We start from the raw sequence: 22,977 nt of genomic DNA on the forward strand, positions 1-22,977 counted from the left end.
TCTACCACCCACATAATGGTACTCAGGTGATCTGTGTCGATTGTACACCTTTTCCCACTAGGCAGGGTCCTGAAATGAGACCTTTCTAGGATAGTTCACTCTTCTAACTTTGTATCCCCCAATGACCGTACGCATAGCTAGTAATCCCATCGTTTAGCAGATATCGCTTGTCGTCGAATGGTGAGAGGCCTATTTTAGTCATAGATATGTTATAGATTTGGTGTTTGAAACTTCTGATCTGATTCATGTGAGACATGATAATTCTGTTTTGAAGAAGACATTCCCTGTACTGCTCGAAACGAGTGTGGTTTTCAATAACATACTTTTTGATACCTTTCGCCTTCTTTGATTCTACGTGTGTTATCACTTCTGTACCATCAATATCGTTCATACTATTGTATGTATATGCGTACATCTTTGATTTGAGCCCAACAAAGGCATGGATCGCATCGCCATGAGTTTCATGAACTCCGATGTATCGAATAAATCACTGTCCTCTAACATATGTTGGTAGAAATCGTCTGTCTGAATAGTATATGCTAGACTGTCGGTATCGGTAAAGAGAAGGCGGGCATTAGATCCAAATTTCCGTTTGATGTAATTGTAATGAAAATCATACATCAAGGTTTTTGAGATGTCCAGGATGCTGAATCCGACGTAGATTGGTCGATTCAGATACAATTTCTGTTTCAACATGTGAACACCAACTAAATCTTCAGAGAAAATTCTGAACTCGTGGAATGTGGGTTTGCAGGTTAGTTTCATTGCCTTCTTCTCACTGTTTACAAGCTTGACGTCCATTCTCTTTCTTAAGTTCTCCATGGTCTTGCCAAACACGCTGTTGTTCATTAACTTATAGAAATCTTTCTCGAAATTGTTTCGAGATTGTTTCCTTTTCTCCGTGTTGTAATCTATATAAGTCTTCAACCATGGCGCCTGCTCGAAGGTTAACACTCTGTGGACTTTTGTGAGTTTCATTCCAAGTGAAAGGTATTGTTTTAAGTTTCTATAGTGTACCACATATTTTACCTTGTTTCTAAGGTTTGGGACGAGTTTCTGTGCTGAGTTGTAATGGTCCAAGCAATCATGTGGATTTCCACATTGTGCCAGTTCCCTAAACAATGTCTTACTATAGTCAGACAATTCATCTTTCTCAACGGTTACTCGTTCGGGGGCTAGTGGATATTCATTGTGTAGGTCGTGGAGCTCTGTAGGATACTCTAGGTCTACTTCCAGTATATATCCACGGTTCGCATCATCGGTAACTATCGTGATATCAAGCATGTCCTTTTCACTATCGGTGAGCCAGACGAAATCATGAGTCGGCAGGTATTGAGACATGGCCCAGCCATACAAATTGTTTGCATCCAAGTAGGTGATGTATTCTGTTGGTTTCATTGGGTTATATCCTGGGACGTAGGGATTGTTGGCCTCAGCAAATCGGTGACTTATCATGGATATGCCTCCTCTCAAGCCGTCCTCAATGAACAAGTGCTGGTCGATGTCGGTAAGCAGTTCGAGTCTGACATTTGTCATTTTTAGAGCTGCTTGCCATGCCAGACCGGGAGCAGTGTAAAAATGAGCTGCATCGAGGCCATAGGATTCCAGACATAAATTTCGAAAGTTTTCAAATACATCGGCGAGACCTAGAACATCTGTCAACACGTATATGTCTGAATATTCACCAAGATTTTGTATACCTAATTCTTTCCAGACTTTGTATGCGTGGTGGTACTTTTCTTCTGATACATCCTCCCCCGTCAGCCTGCTGCGAAACGCTTCCTTTGGAGGGAGACTGGTCTCTCGAAACCGGTGGGGGCCATCAAAATAGTCGTAGGGGTATACTTGCTTTTGAAGGAGGAGTTCGATTTTCTCGTCACCAAAATGTTGCGTCATGTGTGAGAACTTGTCCTTACCCTCTGCAGATAAATTTCCGATTAGTTTCTCCAGTGATGTTCCCATAAACTGGAAACTGTCGATAAAGTCCATACATCCCATGGAGAAAGATATGTACTTCTCCATGTTATTTGGTATACATTTGATTTCTTTATCAGACACCTTTCCTATTGCTTGCATGATGAGATGGGAATCATAACCCCTCAGATTGTGAAATACGACCGGAATCCGTCCTGTATACTTATAGTTTATGTTACATTCGTTGTGAGCTGCTCCCCTGAATGCTCCCGTCACGTGGCAATGATCCCGCACTCTATCATCGCCCATCCCTTTTCCACAAATGTGACATATAGTTGCACTTTTGAATGATTGCCAATCACAACCTGTCATGATCATCGGCTCGACATGCTTGAAGCGTTGTTCGATTTCTTCCTGCTCTCTCAGCATACATTCTATAAAGTTCTCCGCCACATCTGGTCCTCTATAAATCACTGGATTGTTGGAAGTCTCTTTTGTAAGACCTACAACTTTGTAAGCGAAACTAGAAGGAATATGTTGGGTGGTCTTCTCAGTATGTGATTTTTGCGGGTCAACCTCACATCCATGTATAGGCACTTGAAATGACTCGAAGTCTGCATATATGATGTATGGCACCTTTAATTGTTTTCTGACATCCTTGTAGAACAACCATTTATCCTCTTCTGAAGGTAGCTTCACTTTCTGGGTCCCGTGCTCACGACAGTATGAGATATGGTCATTTAGAATTCGTTCCTTGGTAAACCCTTGCATGCAATACATGCAGTGGTAATATCTATGTCCGTGGGAATACCGGTCATTCAGAAGCCGACCCATATCCTTGATCCAGCAGTAGTGAGACTTACGTCCATCCGACATGAGTAGTAAATCTACGTGTAGGTCAAACCTTTGTTTTGTCGCGTGGATCGGGAATAACGAACCCTTTTCGTATCCTAAGACATTGATGCTGATCTTGTTTCCCGTCTCGAACTTGCTGAGGTCGGCTACTTTGACGGGGAATGAAATACCAGTGAAATCGAGTTCACCTTGATAATCTGTGTATTTAGCAACACGCTGTGAATCTTTCTTGGCTGGGTGCAAAGCAGCTAAAACCGACCACATGAAACATTTCTTATCCTTGTTTTGAACATTGATGATAGCATGCTTAGACCTCAGCTTGATTGGTAGGGGGATATAGCTGGATCCTTTGAGAGGACTGTATTTGCTCATATGTATTTGTATTTGGAGCACCTTGTCCAATGTCCAGTTGCTTCCCTGTCTCTGGTATTCGATAAACGATGTGTACATCTTGACAGATTCTCTCAAGCCTTCATCGATGTCTGTTGGTTTTAATGTAATCTGGCAACGTCCTCGGAAATGGGGTGTAACGCGTTCCATAGTTTCCCCCCTTGGCTTGGAAAATTGTACTTGGATCGATAAGTACCATTTCAAACCTCCATGGACAATCGCTCTCTCCAGTTTCTTTTTGATAACGTCATGCTGATGTTTGAGTAACACCATTGGGTCTAATCTACCTATACCTTCGACAGGTAGAGTGACTACTTTAAAAGTTCCGCCAAGCGCCTTCTCTGAACATTCGTCCTTTTCCGTTGGCTGATTAACTTGTATGTTTGGGTTTGCTGAGTTGTTTTCCATCTCTGTATTTACTTTGGTCGTCAGTGTTACTGGTTGATCCTTTGACGGTTGGGCATTCTCTTTGTTTTGGTGTTCGGCTATTTCCAACGCTCCCCCATATTGACTTTTGTTGTGTGTTTTGAAATGTTCACGGTATTTGTCAGCCCTCCAGAATGATTTTCCACAACATATATGTAGTGGTTTTCCATGAACCTTCTTATGCCTCGTAAGCCGATCTTTCCTCGTGAAGTCTTTGCTACATACATCACATGTGAATCGAGAACTGTCATGACTGACTATATGTCTATTCAAAGTCTTTTTGTGCTCAAAAGATTTGTCACAATGCGGACAAGAAAATTTCCCCTTCTTAGCCGGATTAGCACTTTGATCGATAGCTGTACTTTTTTCCATAATTTCTACAATAAGAAAAAAACAAATTTAGCGATGTTCTCTCCTCTATGTGTCTGTTTCAGAATGAAACTTTGTCGATATCACTCCTGTATTTATACCCTTTCTTATCAATGACGCCATTGTCCTCATTTGATTGGTTAAGACAAATTATGCGAACTATGGTTAGTATTTTCATCTCAGATGTGTTATAAATTTTGGAGCGTGCAGACGTGAAGCTAAGAAATGCTGACTGACTAAAGGACTGAAGTCCTATGGTGTTCGTACGAAGAACATCAACGCTTCTGTCACCAGAAACGGAGCATCACCCGATAGGCCCACATGAATTTTGGCTGGAAAGATGTTCCTGGATATCGCGGGGACATGTCACTTAAAACGCCCTCTTTCCGTTGTGGACTTGTGACACCGCCCTAATCCAGTACACTCAATTCATGTGTGACAAACACCTCAGTCATGCAAATTGATTTCTAAATGTTACACATTTTTTAAAGATATAAATAGAAGTTAATAAGAGTTTTTATTAGCTATAAGTTTGTATTTCGTTGGTATGTCTGATTAAAGGACCAAGGTCCTATAGCGTTCGTATGAAGAATATCAACGCTTCTGTCACCAGAAACGGAACATCGCCTCATGAGCCCACATGAATTATTTGGTCGGAAAGATGTTCCTGGATATCGCGGGGACATGTCACTTTATCACACCCTCTTTCCGTTGTGGACTTGTGACATCGCCCTAATCCAATACACCTAATTCATGCGTGACAAACACTTCAGACAAGACTTCATAGTTAAGTACAATATTTCAACAATTGGTTGATACTTACCTTTTCACTGCAAGTGGATCCTTTTTCTTCAAGTGTCGGTTTCAGAATGAAACTTAACCGATAATTCACGGCTATATATACCCTTCGAAACCATCGATAGAAATGGCGTAATTTGATTGGCTATTTTATTTTTTGACAGTTTATTTCTTCATTATTTGTTTAGATTTTGTAGTGATTGGACGTGTTTTTCACTGCTCTAGAATCTAACACTGAAAAAATCACGTCTTAAATTTTCAATGTTTGGTGCGAGAGTCGAACTCGGGATGTTTTGCTCGAAATCTAACCTATTAGACCGCTCGACTGTGGGCATATGTATACAAAGGTGAATTAAAATGTTTACACAGTTACAGACACACCGTATACAGGGGGCGCTTTAAAGATTTACCTTGTATACATACGCCGTTTGTAATCTAGGTATTTTATGCTTTCACGGATATCATAAAAGTTGTGATGCCTAAACAGGTTTGTAATATTAATAAAGACGTTGTACATGTACCTTTGTATATTGCCGTGTTTATGTTTGGCTAACATTCGTCACGAATCATAACGTTTACATTGTGTTATAGATGATCACTTACGAATAAATATCCACATGTGTAAAATTTGCTTAGTTAGTAGAACATATAATTGTACAGCTGTACATAGATAAACTCTTTCCTATTTAATACTATTTTCAAGAATACCCTAACAAGTCTATAATGTTTGTAGGTTTAATACAATGAGGTTAATACAAGGTGTACATATGTATTATTTCCCGATGTACTGTGTTAGCATTCGTCTTGAATCGTATACACAACGTTTGCATTGTGCTATATTTAGGTTCATTTTGTACTGGGTACGCTATGTGACCTGGTTTAAATTACGGCGGTCCATATTTACATTTACAGGTACAGTTTGTTCACATATTTGGACAAACATAATTGAATATTTGTACAAAGATTAAAGAGGATTTTTATAGAACAAGAGTATCTAACATGTAGAAACTTGCTGGTTATTTCTAACTGTGGTGCAATCACTCAAAATAGATGGGAAAATCCAAATACGCCTATGACAACATCGGTATCCCCCTGTCAAAAGGGGGTGAGTGACCGTTACATCATCGGAACCCCCTGAGGGACGTGACCCCTTTTATAGTGCACCGGATGACCCGCTATCTGTGACGTCATCGGTACCCCCCTGTCGAAGGGGGGTGCCACTAGGGAGGTGCCATCATAGTGCACCGGATGACCCGCTATCTGTGACGTCATCGGTACCCCCCCTGTCGAAGGGGGGTGCCACTGGGGAGGTGCCAGGGAGGTGGTAAGGATTATATAGGGGAGTGCACCCGATGACCCTGCGCCAGAATCGGCACTTTTGTACTACTTAAATCCCTCATCAATATGACACAATAGCACTGTACAGTAGTCACATAAATCCCTCATCAATATGACGCAATAACACTGCACAGTAGTCACATAAATCCCTCATCAATAACACAATAACACTGCACAGTAATCACATAAATCTCTCATCAATATGACACAATGGTCAATGGCACTGTACAGTAATCAGTTAATCACCTCATTCCCTAACCAATATGGCACAATATAGGTAGCAAAGCTGACACTATTGAAACTTACCTATAATCATCGGTCTTTAGTCTCATTACTCCTATGGTTCTGGCATTTCACATTTAAGAAAATACCAATCTAAAAGGTTTTTAAAAAGAAAATGTTTTCATCTATCAGACGGACACTTATATTGTCGTTCTACACACAAGCAAATAGTTAAGTTAAAAATTTAAAAGTAAAAAAAAAAAGATTGTTAGTAACTAAACACGCTTAGTATCACTATAATATAATAAAACCCGATATATGAGATGTAAGGTTATCAAGCATTCTCAATAATTGCACCAATTATAATATAATTTTATAATAATTATTTATTCTCAGTGCAGGTTAACAGAATTAAAATGATGTATCTACCAAGGTTCCTGATAGCACAGCTTGAATCATCTCCTTTGATTTGCTACTGCTAATAATAAGTATGTAATTCAATTTTCAAAATTGTATCACAACCGTAATGATATCTGTGTGTCAACCTCCAATTAATTTCCTTATCTCAACAACAACTAAGGAGCTAGCACCACTTTTTATAGGATTATTATGAAGTTAAGGAATATAATATACACAAGATATATCCGCAGCCTACTTACTATCAGCGTTTCTTAAAGATTTCCATGCAGAAAAAATAATTGAATTCTATATATTATAATATTTTTTTTCTTAAATTAAAAAAAAGATAAATTAAATAAAATATATAAAATAAACGGACAATATGGTAGCACACAACAGTAGGACAGCCTGGCCATCGGCGATTTTTTGTTAAGCAAATAACTCCTGTATTATGATATGCATAAAAATATTCAGTATGAAGTAGTACATACAGGATTCACATTTGTTAAAACAAAAATTAATAAATTGGTTCCGGATTTTAAATTTCCGGATTTTCCGAAAGTGTGTTTACACAGGAAATTTAGTTTTGCCTACAGCGAAAAATGGAAGCCCACAGAAAAGGTTAGATACATGAAAAACTTAATTTACAACATATGTCAAACAAGATTAATTCTGTCTTTGGGATAGAGATATTTAATTTTAAATAGGTTTCCGAAAAAAAATTGTGTAGAGAATTGTGTCATTTTGGGTCAAATATCATAATATTTTGCTATTTTTGGGCTTTTTTTAAGCTGTAACCATGGTATTCACAGCTCAAATAATCACAGAAAATATCAGTTTACTTATCCTTCATAGCTTTATTGAAATTGCAAATGTTGTACAGGTTACAAATATATATACTTTTTTAGAGGTTATATGTAGGGTTAACTGGCAATGTTTACATATCTAAAACATGTGCCATATTTTTCAGAATTGGACATTTTTACTGTACGCTGCTACCTAAGAAGGAAGTTTTTCCCTGGTTGTCACGCACACCTGATTCTGTTTGTAGGTAGTAAATTTGAAAATGTTTACGGACAAGGATTGAGTTACTGAATGCCTTCTCTGCAGACACACCCACAAACCTGTCATGTAAATCTTTCAGCGTTGATTTTTGCATCGGGAGGGATTTTTGTTTTTCAATTTGGCTTTTAAGCTGTTTATCTTTTTAGTAACAATTGATCAAGCTGATGTAATCCACGCCTCCAATAGTGAATTCAATTCAGCATGTTCTCATTTTACTCTTTCTAAAGTGAAAACTGAGCAATTGTCAATTGTCAATCCGTTCATTTTCCAAATTGGGGAAATTGATAACGCCTACATGTAAAATGCCGTCGATCAAGATTACAAAAAGCCAAACAGTATACGCTTACATCCTGTGTTACAAATGATGACCAATGCTACTCGTTATTCTCGTTATTCTTAATGTTATTAGTGACAAAGTGTTCCGATTGTGTCAATGTTTATTTTTAGAAAGATATAGAATAGTTATAGATTGGTTAGTGACGGATTGAGAAATTGACGAAAACAGCTGATAAGTGTCATTCGGATATACATCTTGTATCATTATGTCACTTATCAACACCATGATTCTTGTCCAGCATTATAACCCCATCGCCGACTCATTTCAAGGGGCTATAGGGCTATAATAGTACGTCGCGATGGGATATAAGATCAGGCTCGTTAGTCACTAGGGGATATTGGAATAGGCTGTTACGTACGTAACCAGGTGACGTTCTCCTTTTGCTGATTTCATTCATGGTTTGATTGTCCTGGAATTTCAAACATTTACTAATATCTATAAACTTTTGTACTAATACATGTATCAACCAATTTGGATAATAACTGAGGTCACTGTTGCTATAAATAGATTCACAATAGTGTGAGCTGTTGGTACAAGGGGATTCGATGGTCTGTGATGCTTTGTTTTTAAAATCATTACGATTCCTAAAACCTCTTGACGTTTCGTGAGAAGTAATTAGAAGTCAGAAAATTCATATTCATATTACATGTATATTAAAATGCTGATTTAAAAAAAAAAGTTTTATGGGTCTTTTCTGTTTTCCCCTTCCTTTTCAATTAAACCGTTTCATTGATTGTATCGATAATGAGCAAGCTTACTGCCAGCATTCTTTTGTATTCATTGTTCTAATTGTTATGCGACTTCATTTTCGAAATACCTTTTATACAATAGTAATTCATATTTGCTTGCCCTCCATGTCAAAATATATTCACATATTGTTATTGCAACACTCTAAGTTTTGTTAGCCCTTTGAAGCAAGATAAAACCACAGCCAAGTATCACCGTACGTAAAGAACGCTAGGGTGACCAGAATCTTAAATCTTGAATGCACTGCTTTCACCAGCGGGTATGAAAGTAGCCACACCAAGACAAAGACCATTTCAAAAATGAAAAGGTTTAAAGTCCTGACATTGACCACTGATAAAATATGAAAGAACAACAATGGGAAAGGAGGTTTTCTTTAATCAGGTAGACATTTATTTTATAAAAAAAAATATGGAAATATCAAAATATTTATCTGTGAAGGCATTTAACTCGCATATTGAAACAATATATATACAGGTGTATATGTATTAAAACACATAAATATACATAATACAATAAACAATAGATAATTGTGGGCAGGATATATCAAATTTACAGCTGCTTTTAGAAGAATTGTGTTAAAAAGTTTTACGTAATAGTATCCATCAATATTGTTTGTCGGTTAAATTACATTGGACAAAGAGGCATTACTCGTTCAATAACTTTAAGTCAATATACAGACACTCGTTGTGAAATACATCCTGGTGTACTAAATGGTGTCCCTATGTATATCACACAAGGTCAACATAACAGATAATTTATCGTTTTCTTACTGATAACCTGGTAACTATCTGTTTACCTCTTTATCAATAGTATATCCAGGCGATCACCTCTGGACAAAGAAACCAAGCGGTCGTGTGTGCTGTTCCTGTATTGACCACAGCAATGCGTCTTGATTTCTCGTGTTAAATATCTTATTGAATTGAGTGGTTCTAAATAACACCGACTTACTTCGTTTAAAATCGGGTGTTTTTGCAGGTGACCGACGCTACCTCGAATGCAGATTACCGAGGAACTCCAGAATTCCGAGCTACACTAGAAATAAATGAATTTTATCAATCACTATTGCAAACATTATTGCCGAATAATTTCTATCGGGGAATGTTGTGTTGGTATTTCTTCCAGAACAATTTACGAATGTCGTCAAATAAACAAATCGCATGGTATCCCATGTATCACCTAAAAGCAAATCTGCCGAGATAAGTATGTGGAAGTTGTAAATCAATATTATCTAAACTGATAATCACAAGCACAAGTACAATTTTACAGAGTCGTCTCCTTAAAGTAAACAGTATTTTGAACTGAATGACAGATTTAGCACAATCATTTGCAGAGGTCAATTGCTTCTAGGATGCCACCAATTCCGGCCAAAACCCCCGCAACGATGGACAGGGCGAACGAATAGCTGAGGTCGAGTCCGGCAATCAAGTCATCTACTTTTCCAGCCCAGATAATACAGGAAAGAATGCAGGCAGCGGCTGAAATAAATTATTGTATATAAGTAGATTTCAAATTCAATAAAAACAGAAAAAAATCTAGTTTCATGGGTAAGCAAATGTATAATGTAGCCAATACAGACCACAATTTTACTTCCGGATCGTTGTTCACGAAGATGATGCATATGGACATTTCTGGAATATTTGTTATTCTGTTATTTAAGAAATAATTAACGATGATTCGTGTATTATTGCAGGATATACAACGAGGACGAGGATATTTTGCAATTGAATTAATAACGAAGGCCGCAGGCCTGAGTTATTAATTAAAATTGCAAAATGCAACAATACACGAGTCAAAGTTGATTATTTCTATTCTACCATGTACTGTTTAGTTCTGAGATCGACCTCTTTCTAATAGAAAAACAGCAAAGAAACCCCGAGAAAACCTTGTAATTTATTTCTTGAGTATTGCATTATTTGTTGATGAAATATACAAGCAATACAGTACTACGATCAAGAGCATCTATCATATGGCATTGATTTTGATAATAAAAAAAAGGGGAAAAAAAAAGAAAAAAAAGGAGGGCTTCCGTAGGATTCGAACTCGCGTCGTGATAAAAATTTATTGAAAGACTAACCCATTAGCCCACTCAGCTATGGTAACCTTTTATAACATGGGTGAATATTAGATATATAAAATTGTTACAGCTGTGACTCCTGACCGTGTATTATTGGCACGAGCGTGGGTTATTGGAAAATAATGCATGGTTTTAAACCAATCAAAGCTGGCGTTGCATAGCAAACATGGTAGAATTCCTGATTTTGCAGATATGTGCATAATTTTAACACATATTTTTATAGTGCAATATGCATCCTTGCGATAAAATTTAGTTTTGACACCATTTCCATGTTTTTTGTTTTCTTTCTTTTTGTTTGTATTTTGTTTTATGTTTTGTTTATGGCAGGGCACAGGGAGTTTTAGAGCTTGAGTAGTAATATTGAGTAACATTCCGTATTTTCCCATAACATTGTGGGGTGGTGACACTAAAAAAGAAAATCATTCTCAAATGCAGGTGATGGGGTCATTCCCAACTCACTGTAGGTTCAGCTTGAATAGTTCTACAACATGATATGAAAATCAGTTTTTTTTTGCAAAGTTTTAATTTTTCTTTCGAAGAATAAAGAGGGAAATTAATTGTGGTCTGAAGTCAGCCTTCATTGAATAATCAAAACGTTTCGCTTGGTCATTTCCAGTTGTCGCATTCTGATTGTAATTCTTGGTATGCAATGATATGTTCAATATATGTGAACAATCTAATAAAAAAGAAACACCTCTAAGCTTCATAGTTTCACTTTTATAGAATGAAAATGTTTTGATATTTCATTGGTAAAGAGTAACACACTATGATAACTATTTGGCCTTCTTTGACTCGCTTGATACACATACAGGAGATGACAAAGGGAACTAAAACATAGGTCAAAAGTGGGTTTGAAAACCAATTACATGTGTCTGTTCTAATAATATCGCTTATTTAAATAAATAAATAATAAACCAGAGCATACAGGTTACGACAAACAACAGAAGTCCACAAGCTGTATCTACCACCTGCCATCTTTATACTTTTTTTGCAGAAGCTTTTAAGACAATCCGAAGACGGTAGACTAGATTTTACTCTACACTCTTATATGTGACCACTTCGGACATTCACCTTCTAATTCCGATTAAGTTTACCTGTTTTGCATATCTAGTATATATGATGTCCGTTTTTATGTGAGGTGTACATGAGAACTTATCAGGATTGTTGAGATATAATGTTTTACCTAATAAAAATGCATTAACTTGATCTACAAAAAACCTAATTCAATGCAAGCAATAACACTTACATCGGCAGGTCCTAAATAAATACACGTGTTACCGCGCTGCGCGGACTCGTCACCCTCAGCCACGGTACTCTATTTGGGTTTTTCCGTGAAGCATTCACTTTTATTTGCTAGTAATGCGGTTACTATATGAAATTATGCAATCAGAACGCTAGCTCAATTGTCAGCCGTTGCCTCCAACAACATATATTGATATGGGTAGACTTACATGGCAGATGCGCTGAAGCAGAAATCAATTTGGTTACATTTTCTCTGAAGGTTCTCCAAATACGGTTTCATTTTCACTTTTCTGCTTCCCGAGAAACCGTCTTCGGAATATATAATATGATTAGCCTCACCTGTGATAGACATGTGCATAAATGTACCTTTCTAGTTTGATTGATCTTAACTGATGATTTTATTACATTTCAACATGTTTTCGGTGAAATACTAGAGTTCAGGTTACTCACCTCCAACAAAGGCGATTACTGTTGCTAATATGTAGGCTATCTTGTGTGAATCCTTAGACAGGGCTACCGTGCACAACACTGCCAGGATAGCGGCGGCGGCGACCGCCAACACACCGATGATGCCAAACGCCCGACATGCTTTTAACCAATCGGATACCTCCAAATTGGGTACTGGAAAACAAAAGGAGTACTTTTGATGACCAACTTTCTGAAACACATTTTTACTTTTAATAAATCAGGCACTTATTTTCATCACAGCTTGATAGTAAATCATACTGTAGAAAAGAAACTGACAGTTTTTTTTCTAGAATCTTTTTTTGGAGAACACATTTTCAAAGAGACATCTTTGTAGATTTTACAGTTGCTCCTCTTGAAGATTAAACATACCATTAGTCCAATGTCATTGTATCTAATGCTTGCTTATATGACATAAGATTCTCTATATTTGTCAAAGCAGCTACTTTAAAAAATCAAAGCATTAGTTATGATCCTGACTGTATTGCTGCTTTCATATATTTATTTTGATATCACCAATATTATTAATTTGTATACAAATTATGCGTATAAAACGGATTACTCAGAAGGTTCAAACATTTACATACCATCGTCAAAGCTGACACATTCAGTGTTTCCGGCTGTAGTGCCACACGTACTCCATAGTCCAATTGACTGACTGGCGGACACTCCAGCAACGGACACACTAATGGCACTCCAGCTTGGAGTCGCTAATCCAACAATATGTAGAATTAAAGCCAGAGGTAAAATGACTAGGGCGATTTTCAGCAAAACAGAAGAATCGGAGAAACCCATGGTTGAATGAAATTAAATTCTTGTTGCGTCTGTTGCTTTACGCGTCTATTGCCCAGAGTGAAGATTTAACCGGTATGGTGAGATACATTACAAATCGATGCCCAGGTACGTGGCAAAATGAAGGTTTTTGATTGGTTAAACCATACTCCAAGCATGCCCATATTTGTTTTTCAAGGCGAAGGTGAGTCGTTGAATTCTTGAAAATATAGCGAATTCCTGGAGTTCCCTATCCACATAAAGCGTGTCAAAACCTGTCGAATTAGGTTTGTATTTCACAATAAGAATTTGAATAACAATAAGCAAATAGCGTTAACTGATAATGATGTTGTTTCCGCCTTTAGGAAAGAAAAATGAAAGCCAAGCGAAAACTACTTTAGTTTCACTTTCGATAATACATTGCTATGACACTGCCTTTGATAAACTATCTATATCAGTATAATATAAAACCCAACTCTTGTTGCAATTAACAAATAACCATTGATGTAATATCGCAAACAATTCTACTTATAGTGTAGTATTAAGTGTTACAATACTATCTTATTATATGCTCAAAGAATAGACGTTGAAACAACTTAAGCGTTTTGGCAGCAACAGAGCTAAAGGCACGCAATGTAATAGATAGTACAAGTAGCGAGTTGTAGAAAAGTGGTACCTTCTGCCGTCTTTCGTCGGCATCGGGAAGAATGATCCATCTATGTATTTTATGAAATACGCAGTACTCGGAGAAATCCAACGTAGTCAGGCAGGTGACCCCATAGTCGTTTACGTCCAACCGGAGCATAGGTGAAAGGCAAGTGTGTTACCGCTATGTCAACCGACCACTCCCCGGTTGAACTATATTACAACTGACTGACGATTGTGTCATATTTTCGTACAGTGTAAAGCCTTTTTCACTTACATAACGGACCCTTTACTGTAGAGTTTGTTACGGTTAAGCACGTTACATCTCCTTACATGTCAAAAAACTCTTACTCGTGTTTTTGTGTTTTATATCAAGTTCAATAATATTCAGCTTAAATATGTTTTAGTATTATGCTTTTATACTCATCTAGTAAGGTTTTGTTCAGAAATGTTCAGAAATGTTCTCAATCAAGCACATTTGCCCTACATCAGTGTAAAAAGGTGACTAAGTAGTAATGGATTCAATTCAATACCACGGTACAGGTAAACGTTGAAGCACAAACAGTCAGCGAGTGTAAACCCCGCCATCACACATATGTGCATGTCAATTATGATCCAGGTAGACATATAATAATTATTCAAATCAGGAGCTACAGCGCAAAAGGTGGGTCACATTTTTGTAATGGCCCAGCTGGGAACAAACGCTGTGTCGAGGTTAAACAAACACCCCGACACAGTTAATATTAATGTGACTACCGTAATTAATAAAACACGGGAAGCATTCCCTACTGCAAGGAGGATAAATGTATTCAGCATACTACCACGCATGGGCACACGTCAAAGTGCACTTTGTGTTATGTGAGCTGGAAAGTCACGATATGCAGGAAATATCAATGACTGCTGGCAACCTGTTTGTTCCAAAGGACGGTTTACATGTGCACAGTTAAGATACAGACGCACTGCTGCAGGCTATTTACTCTAGCTATGACACGAACAGAGTTAAAATAGTGACTGCAAAATGAATAATAGTTAAAAAAACGCTCTCGTAGTAAAACATCAAAATTTAATTCATTGAGTGTTACACAGGCAAAAGTGCCACACATGTGCCACATGCGTAGCATTTTTCATGCAATTTTCACACGATTTTCATGCGTATATCATATGATTTTCCACACGCATGATTTTCGCATGAAAAGTTCATGTCATCCACATGCGATTATCATGCGATTTACATGTCTACTTGACACGCATGAGAATCGCATGTTTTGTTGCTACATGCGAGATACATGTGAAATTTACATGCGTGTATCACATTAAAGATTTTAAGCATCAGAATCATGCGTAAATATATATTTTGTTGTTTTTCATTCATTTTTATTTTCTATTTTCATTTATTTTCATTCTTTCAGCACTTACAGTCTATTCTAATGCTTATGTGGGTGTTTTTTTTATCACTTTTCATATAAATGAGGACTGATTTTCAAGTGAGATCTTTTAATTGTTTTAAATTTCACATTAACCAGAAAAAAATGAACGATGTATACTATTTGAACAAATTCTTTTAAACTTGAAAACAAATTTCAAGACTTATACATAACTTAACTCAAATGGTATAGATTAAGAAACATGAATACATATATACAGTACTGTACATATGTATTTCTTTTTCTAAATAAATTCAAATAATCAAGATTACCAGGTCAATATAGTAGAACATATCTGGTATACACCAATGTTAATTTGACTAAGTTAGACTAAAGAAGCCATGAATGCATAATGATACCATTTTTTTAATTAACAGTAGCTATATAATTGCTCTTGTTGCTCATGCTTATTTCTATTGTTTGTCACAAATGTCCTCATGTTACACATGTGTCTGAGTGTATCTATAAAAATCTTGAAATCTTGTTAAATGAAGGTGTTTACATCTTTTATTATAAATTGACAATCGACACTTAATGATCATAAAGACATTGACAAAATATGCACATAAATCAGTTACCATATACTTTGATATAGGCCTAAAATTATGCAAAGTACATTTAAATATCATCGGCTGTTTCATTTGATAAATATTACGGCAGTAACCATGATCCATAGCCAAGCTGCACATATATTGCGAAAACCACTAGAAACGGATACCTGCATCACGCCCACGCACTGTATCACAACCATGTCTGGTGCAGGGCCAGAGCGCACCACTACATATGAAAACAATTTGGTGTCGCTAAGAATTTGGTGCAAATACAATAAAATCGGGTGTGACATAATACCTAGCTTACATATATAGATAAATGAGATATTTATTTACCTCAGAACACATATTTAGTCCCATCTAGGTGTTTTAATTCGTCCGCATAGACCCTCGCTTACGCTAGTGAAAATTTCATACTTGACTCGACGCCATATTGCTACCGGCGGGGCGGCCTAATTAACCTAATCAGTACACGATGGAGCGAAAAGAAAAAAAATACAATGTCAACATTTATTTTCATATATTTTACCGCTTATAATTAATAGATAATAATTTTTTGAATTGAATAACAGGTTTTGGGAAATAATATGCTCAGTTTCATTAATTTTAACTAAGTAAGAAGAAAACACAATAAATGATATGTGGTCTTTTCGGTCCATTGCGTTTGGATTCGGGTGGTTAGTCGTACTGTCACTTACAAACCGGAAAACCAAATTGGACAGAATCAGAATTACAATCGCTAGCGCAGTCCGTGGCGGAGAACATATCTGTGATTCACGGCGAATCCTTTTCCATTCACGTAACCAACGAGGCGGACAAAGATAACAGATAGGTAAGTGAAATGCGTTTGTGTGTTGTTTTTTTCAGTAGGGTCTACTCCGGATGTTACGTCACCAGTGACGTCACCAAGTTTGTTGCTGCGCCTGTCTCATTGAAGTTGTATTTCGGTGGGCTGTGTTGTATTTTACTGTCACTGCCAGTATTTCTTACAATATCTGAAAATCAGAGACGATGTTCCAAGATATGGATGTTTTGTCATGATTATATGTTGCGCTGCACAAGCACGCGTGCAAAAAATAATCAACCCAGCGTTCAGAATGTCAAGCAAAGTCCCGTAGCCTCGAGCTCATCGGCAGTACCAGTACCGCTGACTGTAACTTGTAAGTAAACTTGTTTGCTGACATTGATGTAAACAGGCGACGCTAAATATGCACGAAGAACAGATCCCGTTTATTTTATATTTACTGTAGTAATACTTTTTTCTCCAAATTTAATTAATTTTAGATTTCGATAGGCCTAGCCGGTTTAGTTTTTTTTGTGGCTAGCTTTCTCAGTGATTGTTAACGTCTAAAAATATCAACGGGAATCGCCAGATTGAGGTCACAAATGTACAGAAAACCGCACGTGTGCTCACGGACATTTTCTCGTGAACGAGCAGAATAATGAAATACATTTTGATTTATAACCGCTCGCATAGATATACATATGTATACTACTCATAAAACATGTAACTTATCTTAAAGTATGCAGTATAGGCCTATCATCTTATTATTTTGTTGGTTCATTTTTAGTTGGATTATAGATACTAAAAATGCATCTAATGTAATTTTTTGTTTTCATGTTATTCCTGCCTCATTAAATCAAGGTCATACATGGAGTTCTTATGCCAGTTATATAAGAAATATGCTACTCCTTGAACTTTTACATCCATAGATTAATATAATTTTCATGTATGAGTTAAGCAAATTCTTATCAAGCTTTCATGTACACTAACTGCAGTTGGCCTTATGTCATTTTTTAAAAGTTTAAACATTTGAATTTATGATTTTAAAATTGGCTTGAACAACCATCCTACATTCATGAGAGTGACACGTCATAATCTGTTACATAAAATGTAAGAGTGACACGTCATACTATGATATATATTGAATGAGTGGGAAAGGAAAATGATGTAGTTCCAACAGGTCCGTTTTACAGGTAAATTGTACATAGTTTGCTGCCCAGAGGCAAATTGTACCTCAGACTGTAGATTTATAGGCCTATTTAATTTTCCTGGACGTGAACAATGTGTACTAATAACGGGTATACGGCTATAGGTTGGTTTTTGGAAGTGGTGAATTTACATTCTTTATACCTTTGGGAATTTCACTGAAGTTTTTTTTTACTTTTTCTTTCTTTGGAATAAATTTTAAAGCATTGTCTTTATATTTTTGAATCAAACAAGAGAACTGCATCATTTCTTAATTTGTTTTGCATAATTTTTTTCTGAACTTATATCATTCAATTACATGTATTTGTAGAACTATTGAAATGACACTGCAAGCTGGAAAGTTCCTCATGCATCAGGTCCTGTCACTACAATACATGATATCAGGGATATGTCCCTGGTCATAATGATTGTTTAAATAAGAAAATTTAAAGATTTGAAATTGATTTCGAAATGAAATATTGAATAACTTCAGCCTGTGTTGTGTGATGGGAATAATTTTGAAAGATCAAATTTAACTATTCAAATGATTTGCTTCATGAATCTCACATTATCAACATTTTTTTTTTTTCAAATTAGACTTTTTATTTAAATTTTTAATGAAACATGATTACATCATATATGCAAATGCTAAAAATTTGAAATTATTTGTTTTGAAGTCTCTGACCTGACCTTGATTGAGACTATATCTTTGGACAGAGCCAAATTATATCTTTTGCCATGTACAAAAAGAAATCAATGTGGAGAAAGCTAAGTTGATACTAAAATATTTTCAATTAAGTCATATTCAGTTATTTTGGGTGAGGAACCATGTACATTTTTGTACACTTTTGAATTCAAGTTGATTTCATCTATTTACAAAGGTATTACAGAAAATTATTTGACAAATTCGAACAATGACCAGGAATAAATTATCACATTCTTTGAAATGTCATCTGCACACAGGTAAAATATAGTTGGCTTAGTTGCACAGGGACTAATGTAAAAAGTTCACAATGTATGTGGCCATCACTGCAATGGACAAATATTGATATCAGAAAGGGCATTCAATTCCAGGCCTCAGAGCGCAGTTTATTTCCCTCTTGAGAAAAACTGAATTGAAATATTTTAAAAGTTTTCACAAAATATGGTTTTCATTTCATATTGCAGAACTATTCTCTCAATTTCAAGTGACCTACTGGTATTCTTATCGCCTTTTGCCCGTCGTTGTCCGTCATGCGTCCGTAAACAATTTACATTTTTGACTTCTTCTCCAAAACCCCTGAACCAAATTCAATGAAATCTGGCTAAAGGTCAACGAAATTGTGAATTACATGGTCCCCACCCCCCAGGGGCCTGAGGTATGGGGCTAAAAAGGGTCAAAATGACTGCAACTTCAAAAATATTCTTCTCTATACAGTTATATACTCTCAGATATGTTGGAATCAAATACTCTTCATAGATGGAAGGGTCTTATGGTGCTTTACCAAAATTATGAATTTCATGACCCAGGGGTCTCACATTTTGCCCCTCGGGAGGGGGTAAATTTTACGTTAGTTTATATAGGGAAATCACATTTTTGACTATAATTTGTTTGATTTCTATTGGAATTCATTCTAACTTGGTTAACATTATTAGCTTGTGATGGCAGTTTGATGGTATACACATGTTGGCCCTGACTGACCCCCAGGGGCAGATAGGCGGGGCTAAAAAGGGTCAAATTGACTAAAAATTTCAAACATCCTCTTCTCAAGACCCAAATAACTAAATAAGGTAGAATCAAATACTCTTCATAGTTGGAAGGGGCTTATGGTGCTTAATTAAAATTATGAATTTCATGACACTGTGGTCACACATCTACCCCTTGGGAGGGGGTAAATTTTATTATAGTTTATATAGGGAAATCACATTTTTGACTATGATTTGTTTGATTTCTATTGGAATTAATTCATTCTAATTTCATTAACATTATCAGCTTGGGATAGCAGTTGATGGTATGCACATATTGGTACTGACTGACCCCTTGGGGCTGATGGATGGGGCCAAGAATGGTCAATTAAATTAACTGAAATATTTCAAATCTCAGGTGACCGTTAAGGCCCATGGGCCTCTTGTTCACTTATTTGATACAACTGCAATTGTTAGATATTTTATTAAAACTGGTATACACGTACTGCTACCATATAAGAGGTTAAAAACATTTATTTATTCATACAGTTTGCAAACAAATTGATATCAATGATTAAATGAAGCTGAATTTATGTTTTTATTTTCTGAAAACTATTTTGTTTTCTTTGTTTTAGATATCTTCAACATCCAGCTCCTAGAGGGACACCAGCTGTAAGAACTCCTGTCAGCTTCAAGTCTAGGTAATCACACATGTCTTGTAACTTCATAATAATCTTTAAAAAATACTTATTTATTTGGACACTTAACCAACTGCTGTTTGTTTAATCACTGTTACCTTCATGTCAAGCTCATAAAGAAATGTGATAATTTTTATAAATTTTCTATAATAAATATGAAACATCAATGTGTAAGCACTGTCTTTGACTTTTCCAACGTCCAGGTCAGTTTTGTTTCTTTTTACGCCCTGTTGAAAGCCAATATCATTTAAGGATGTACCGGGTTTGGAGGAGAAGGAACGCTGGAAAACCCAGTGTTTAATCCGAGGGATTCACTGATCTCTGGTCAGTGCCAAGTAGCTGCCCCACTTGGGTTTCAAACTCACAACAGAGAAGCCTGAGGGGCAGGTCAAAAAGGGTCAAATTGACTGAAATTTTGAAAATCTTTTTCTCCACTCCCAGATAAGCTGAAATCAAATACTCTTTGTATCAAAGATGTAGATGGAAAGGTCTTGAGGTCCTTTACCGAAATTGTAAATTTCATAACCCTGCGGTCAAGCGTCTTCATTGAGAAGGGGTAAAATTTACTTTATTTTATATAGGGAAGGCATTTAACCTCTGCTCATAAAAGCTGTATATGATACTGCCATTGCAATGATTCAGTGATTGATTCTCTAAAATAATTATACCCCCGCAACGAAGTTAGGGGGGGGTATACTGGAATCAGGTTGTCTGTCCGTCCGTCCGTCCGTAGACGCATTTTGTCCGGACAACTCCTCCTAAACTGATGGGCCGATTTCAATGAAACTTCACACAAATATAGAGGAACATGTGTAGATGTGCATGCCACTTTATTTTTCTCAAAATTATGGTTGCTATGGCAACTGGTCACTATAAACAGGTTTTCTGATAAGAACCATAACTTTAAGTTTGTCCGGACAACTCCTCCTAAACCGATGGGCCGATTTCAATGAAACTTCACACTAATATAGAGGACCATGTGTAGATGTGCATGCCTTTTTATTTTTCTCAAAATTATGGTTGCTATGGCAACTGGTCACTATAAACAGGTTTTCCGATAAGAACCATAACTTTAAGTTTGTCCAGACAACTCCTCCTAAACCGAAGTGCCGATTTCAATGAAACTTTTCACAAATATAGAGGAACATGTGTAGATGTGCATGCCACTTTTGTTTCTTTTTTTTCTTATTTTTTAAATGTGGTTGCTATGGCAACTGGTCACTATATTACTGGGTTATCTTATTAAGCCTTCCATTTCACCATTGCAGATTGCGGGGGTATAAGTCAGCCATCTTGGCGACAGTTCTAGTTAATTTTGAAAAGTAATGTAGTCATATTATTGAGATTTTGATTATCATCTCATAATTAAATATCGTTCATCATGTGTGAATGTACCATGAAAAACCAATTTTGATTACTTTTTTCTTTTAATTTTGTTTACAGAAACTTCAACAAAGGTGGACATCTGGAGAAGCTGAAAGACAGATCTGCAACATAGTGAAACTGTTTTCTGCTTTCGGCAAATGGACAGTCAGTCAGTCACAGCAGGCAAGGCTCGGCAGTTTTGAAACCCATGTGAACAGTGTTAAGCTTCAAGGAAAAAGATTCAATGAACTGTATATCATATGATTCTGTATAAATATATCCATGCAACAAAAGTGATTTCTGGAACTAGAAGTAATGCTGTTGGAGAGGCAAACAATATGAATAAGACAACAGAATCTCCGTCTTGTTGAAAAAGTGATGTTTTTCTCTATACAAGTTATACCAGTAATGCAAAGGCCAAGGACATGGATAGTGGTTTTTAATATTTATATATATATGTGTATTGATCTTTCTTACCATAAGATAAACTGACATTCTAAACTATAAATTATTTACAGTGCAACTTGGTTTTGTATGGATTTACTTTACATGAGCAAGTATTAAATGAATTATATTTTTGATTCTAAATAACAAATTTTCATCTTGTTATTATTGATTAGACTTTAAGATAATATGCCCATTGGGCATCTGACATTGTTCTGTTTGGTTTGCTTTATTTTGTTTACAGCCATTAAAGGGATGTCAGGTGTTGAATGTATAGAGGAAAGCCTGAGTACCTGAGATAAACCAAAGATCTATGATCAGTACCTGGCAATTGTCCAATGTGGTTTTCAAACTCACAATCCAGAAGTGAAGGTTATAATGGAACAATGTTGGGACACATTAACCACTCGGCCACTGTGGACCCTGACATGACACATTCTGAGTGGTAATAGAATTGTTTGAGAATGATCTAGTACATTTCTGAAGAAATTCTAGAACAATTCAAGACTTTCTCAGAGGACATGTGATTTACGCATGTGCTCTTTTCATGCATATTACACACGTAATTTACATACGAGATACACACGTAGCTCTTTTCGTCTCCTCCACATGCGTATTGATTCGCACGATTCTCGCACGACAGATTTTACATGCGTTTAACGCATATGATACGCATAATTTACGCATGTAGCTACGCATGATCCACGCATGTCGAAATTTACACACGAGACACATGCGTATTACGCATGATATTCATATGAACTCAACGCACGATTTATGCGCGTGCTCTTTTCTGCTTAACCA

At 36.5% G+C, this 22,977-nt stretch overlaps 2 protein-coding genes and 1 long non-coding RNA gene across 3 annotated transcripts; 1 reads left to right on the forward strand and 2 right to left on the reverse strand.

Moving 5' to 3' along the window:
- Positions 1 to 387: 387 nt before the first annotated feature.
- LOC117336607 lies at positions 388 to 3,957 on the reverse strand. Its single transcript, XM_033897219.1, has one exon. It carries the CDS (start codon positions 3,955 to 3,957, stop codon positions 388 to 390), a length of 3,570 nt encoding a protein of 1,189 aa, XP_033753110.1.
- Positions 3,958 to 9,217: 5,260 nt separating this feature from the next.
- Positions 9,218 to 13,636, reverse strand: LOC117335677. The gene is made up of 3 exons (XM_033895834.1): positions 13,229 to 13,636; positions 12,627 to 12,797; positions 9,218 to 10,335 (listed from the first exon to the last, which is right to left on the reverse strand). Exons 1-3 carry the CDS (start codon positions 13,434 to 13,436, stop codon positions 10,181 to 10,183), a joined length of 534 nt encoding a protein of 177 aa, XP_033751725.1. The 5' UTR covers positions 13,437 to 13,636; the 3' UTR covers positions 9,218 to 10,180.
- Positions 13,637 to 16,894: 3,258 nt separating this feature from the next.
- Positions 16,895 to 22,977, forward strand: LOC117335679. Its single transcript, XR_004534478.1, has 3 exons — positions 16,895 to 17,192; positions 20,302 to 20,367; positions 21,808 to 22,977. It is a non-coding gene; the product is annotated as an uncharacterized LOC117335679 (long non-coding RNA).

Source organism: Pecten maximus, chromosome 10 (assembly GCF_902652985.1).
Source record: "Pecten maximus chromosome 10, xPecMax1.1, whole genome shotgun sequence".
NCBI classification, from domain to species: domain Eukaryota; kingdom Metazoa; phylum Mollusca; class Bivalvia; order Pectinida; family Pectinidae; genus Pecten; species Pecten maximus.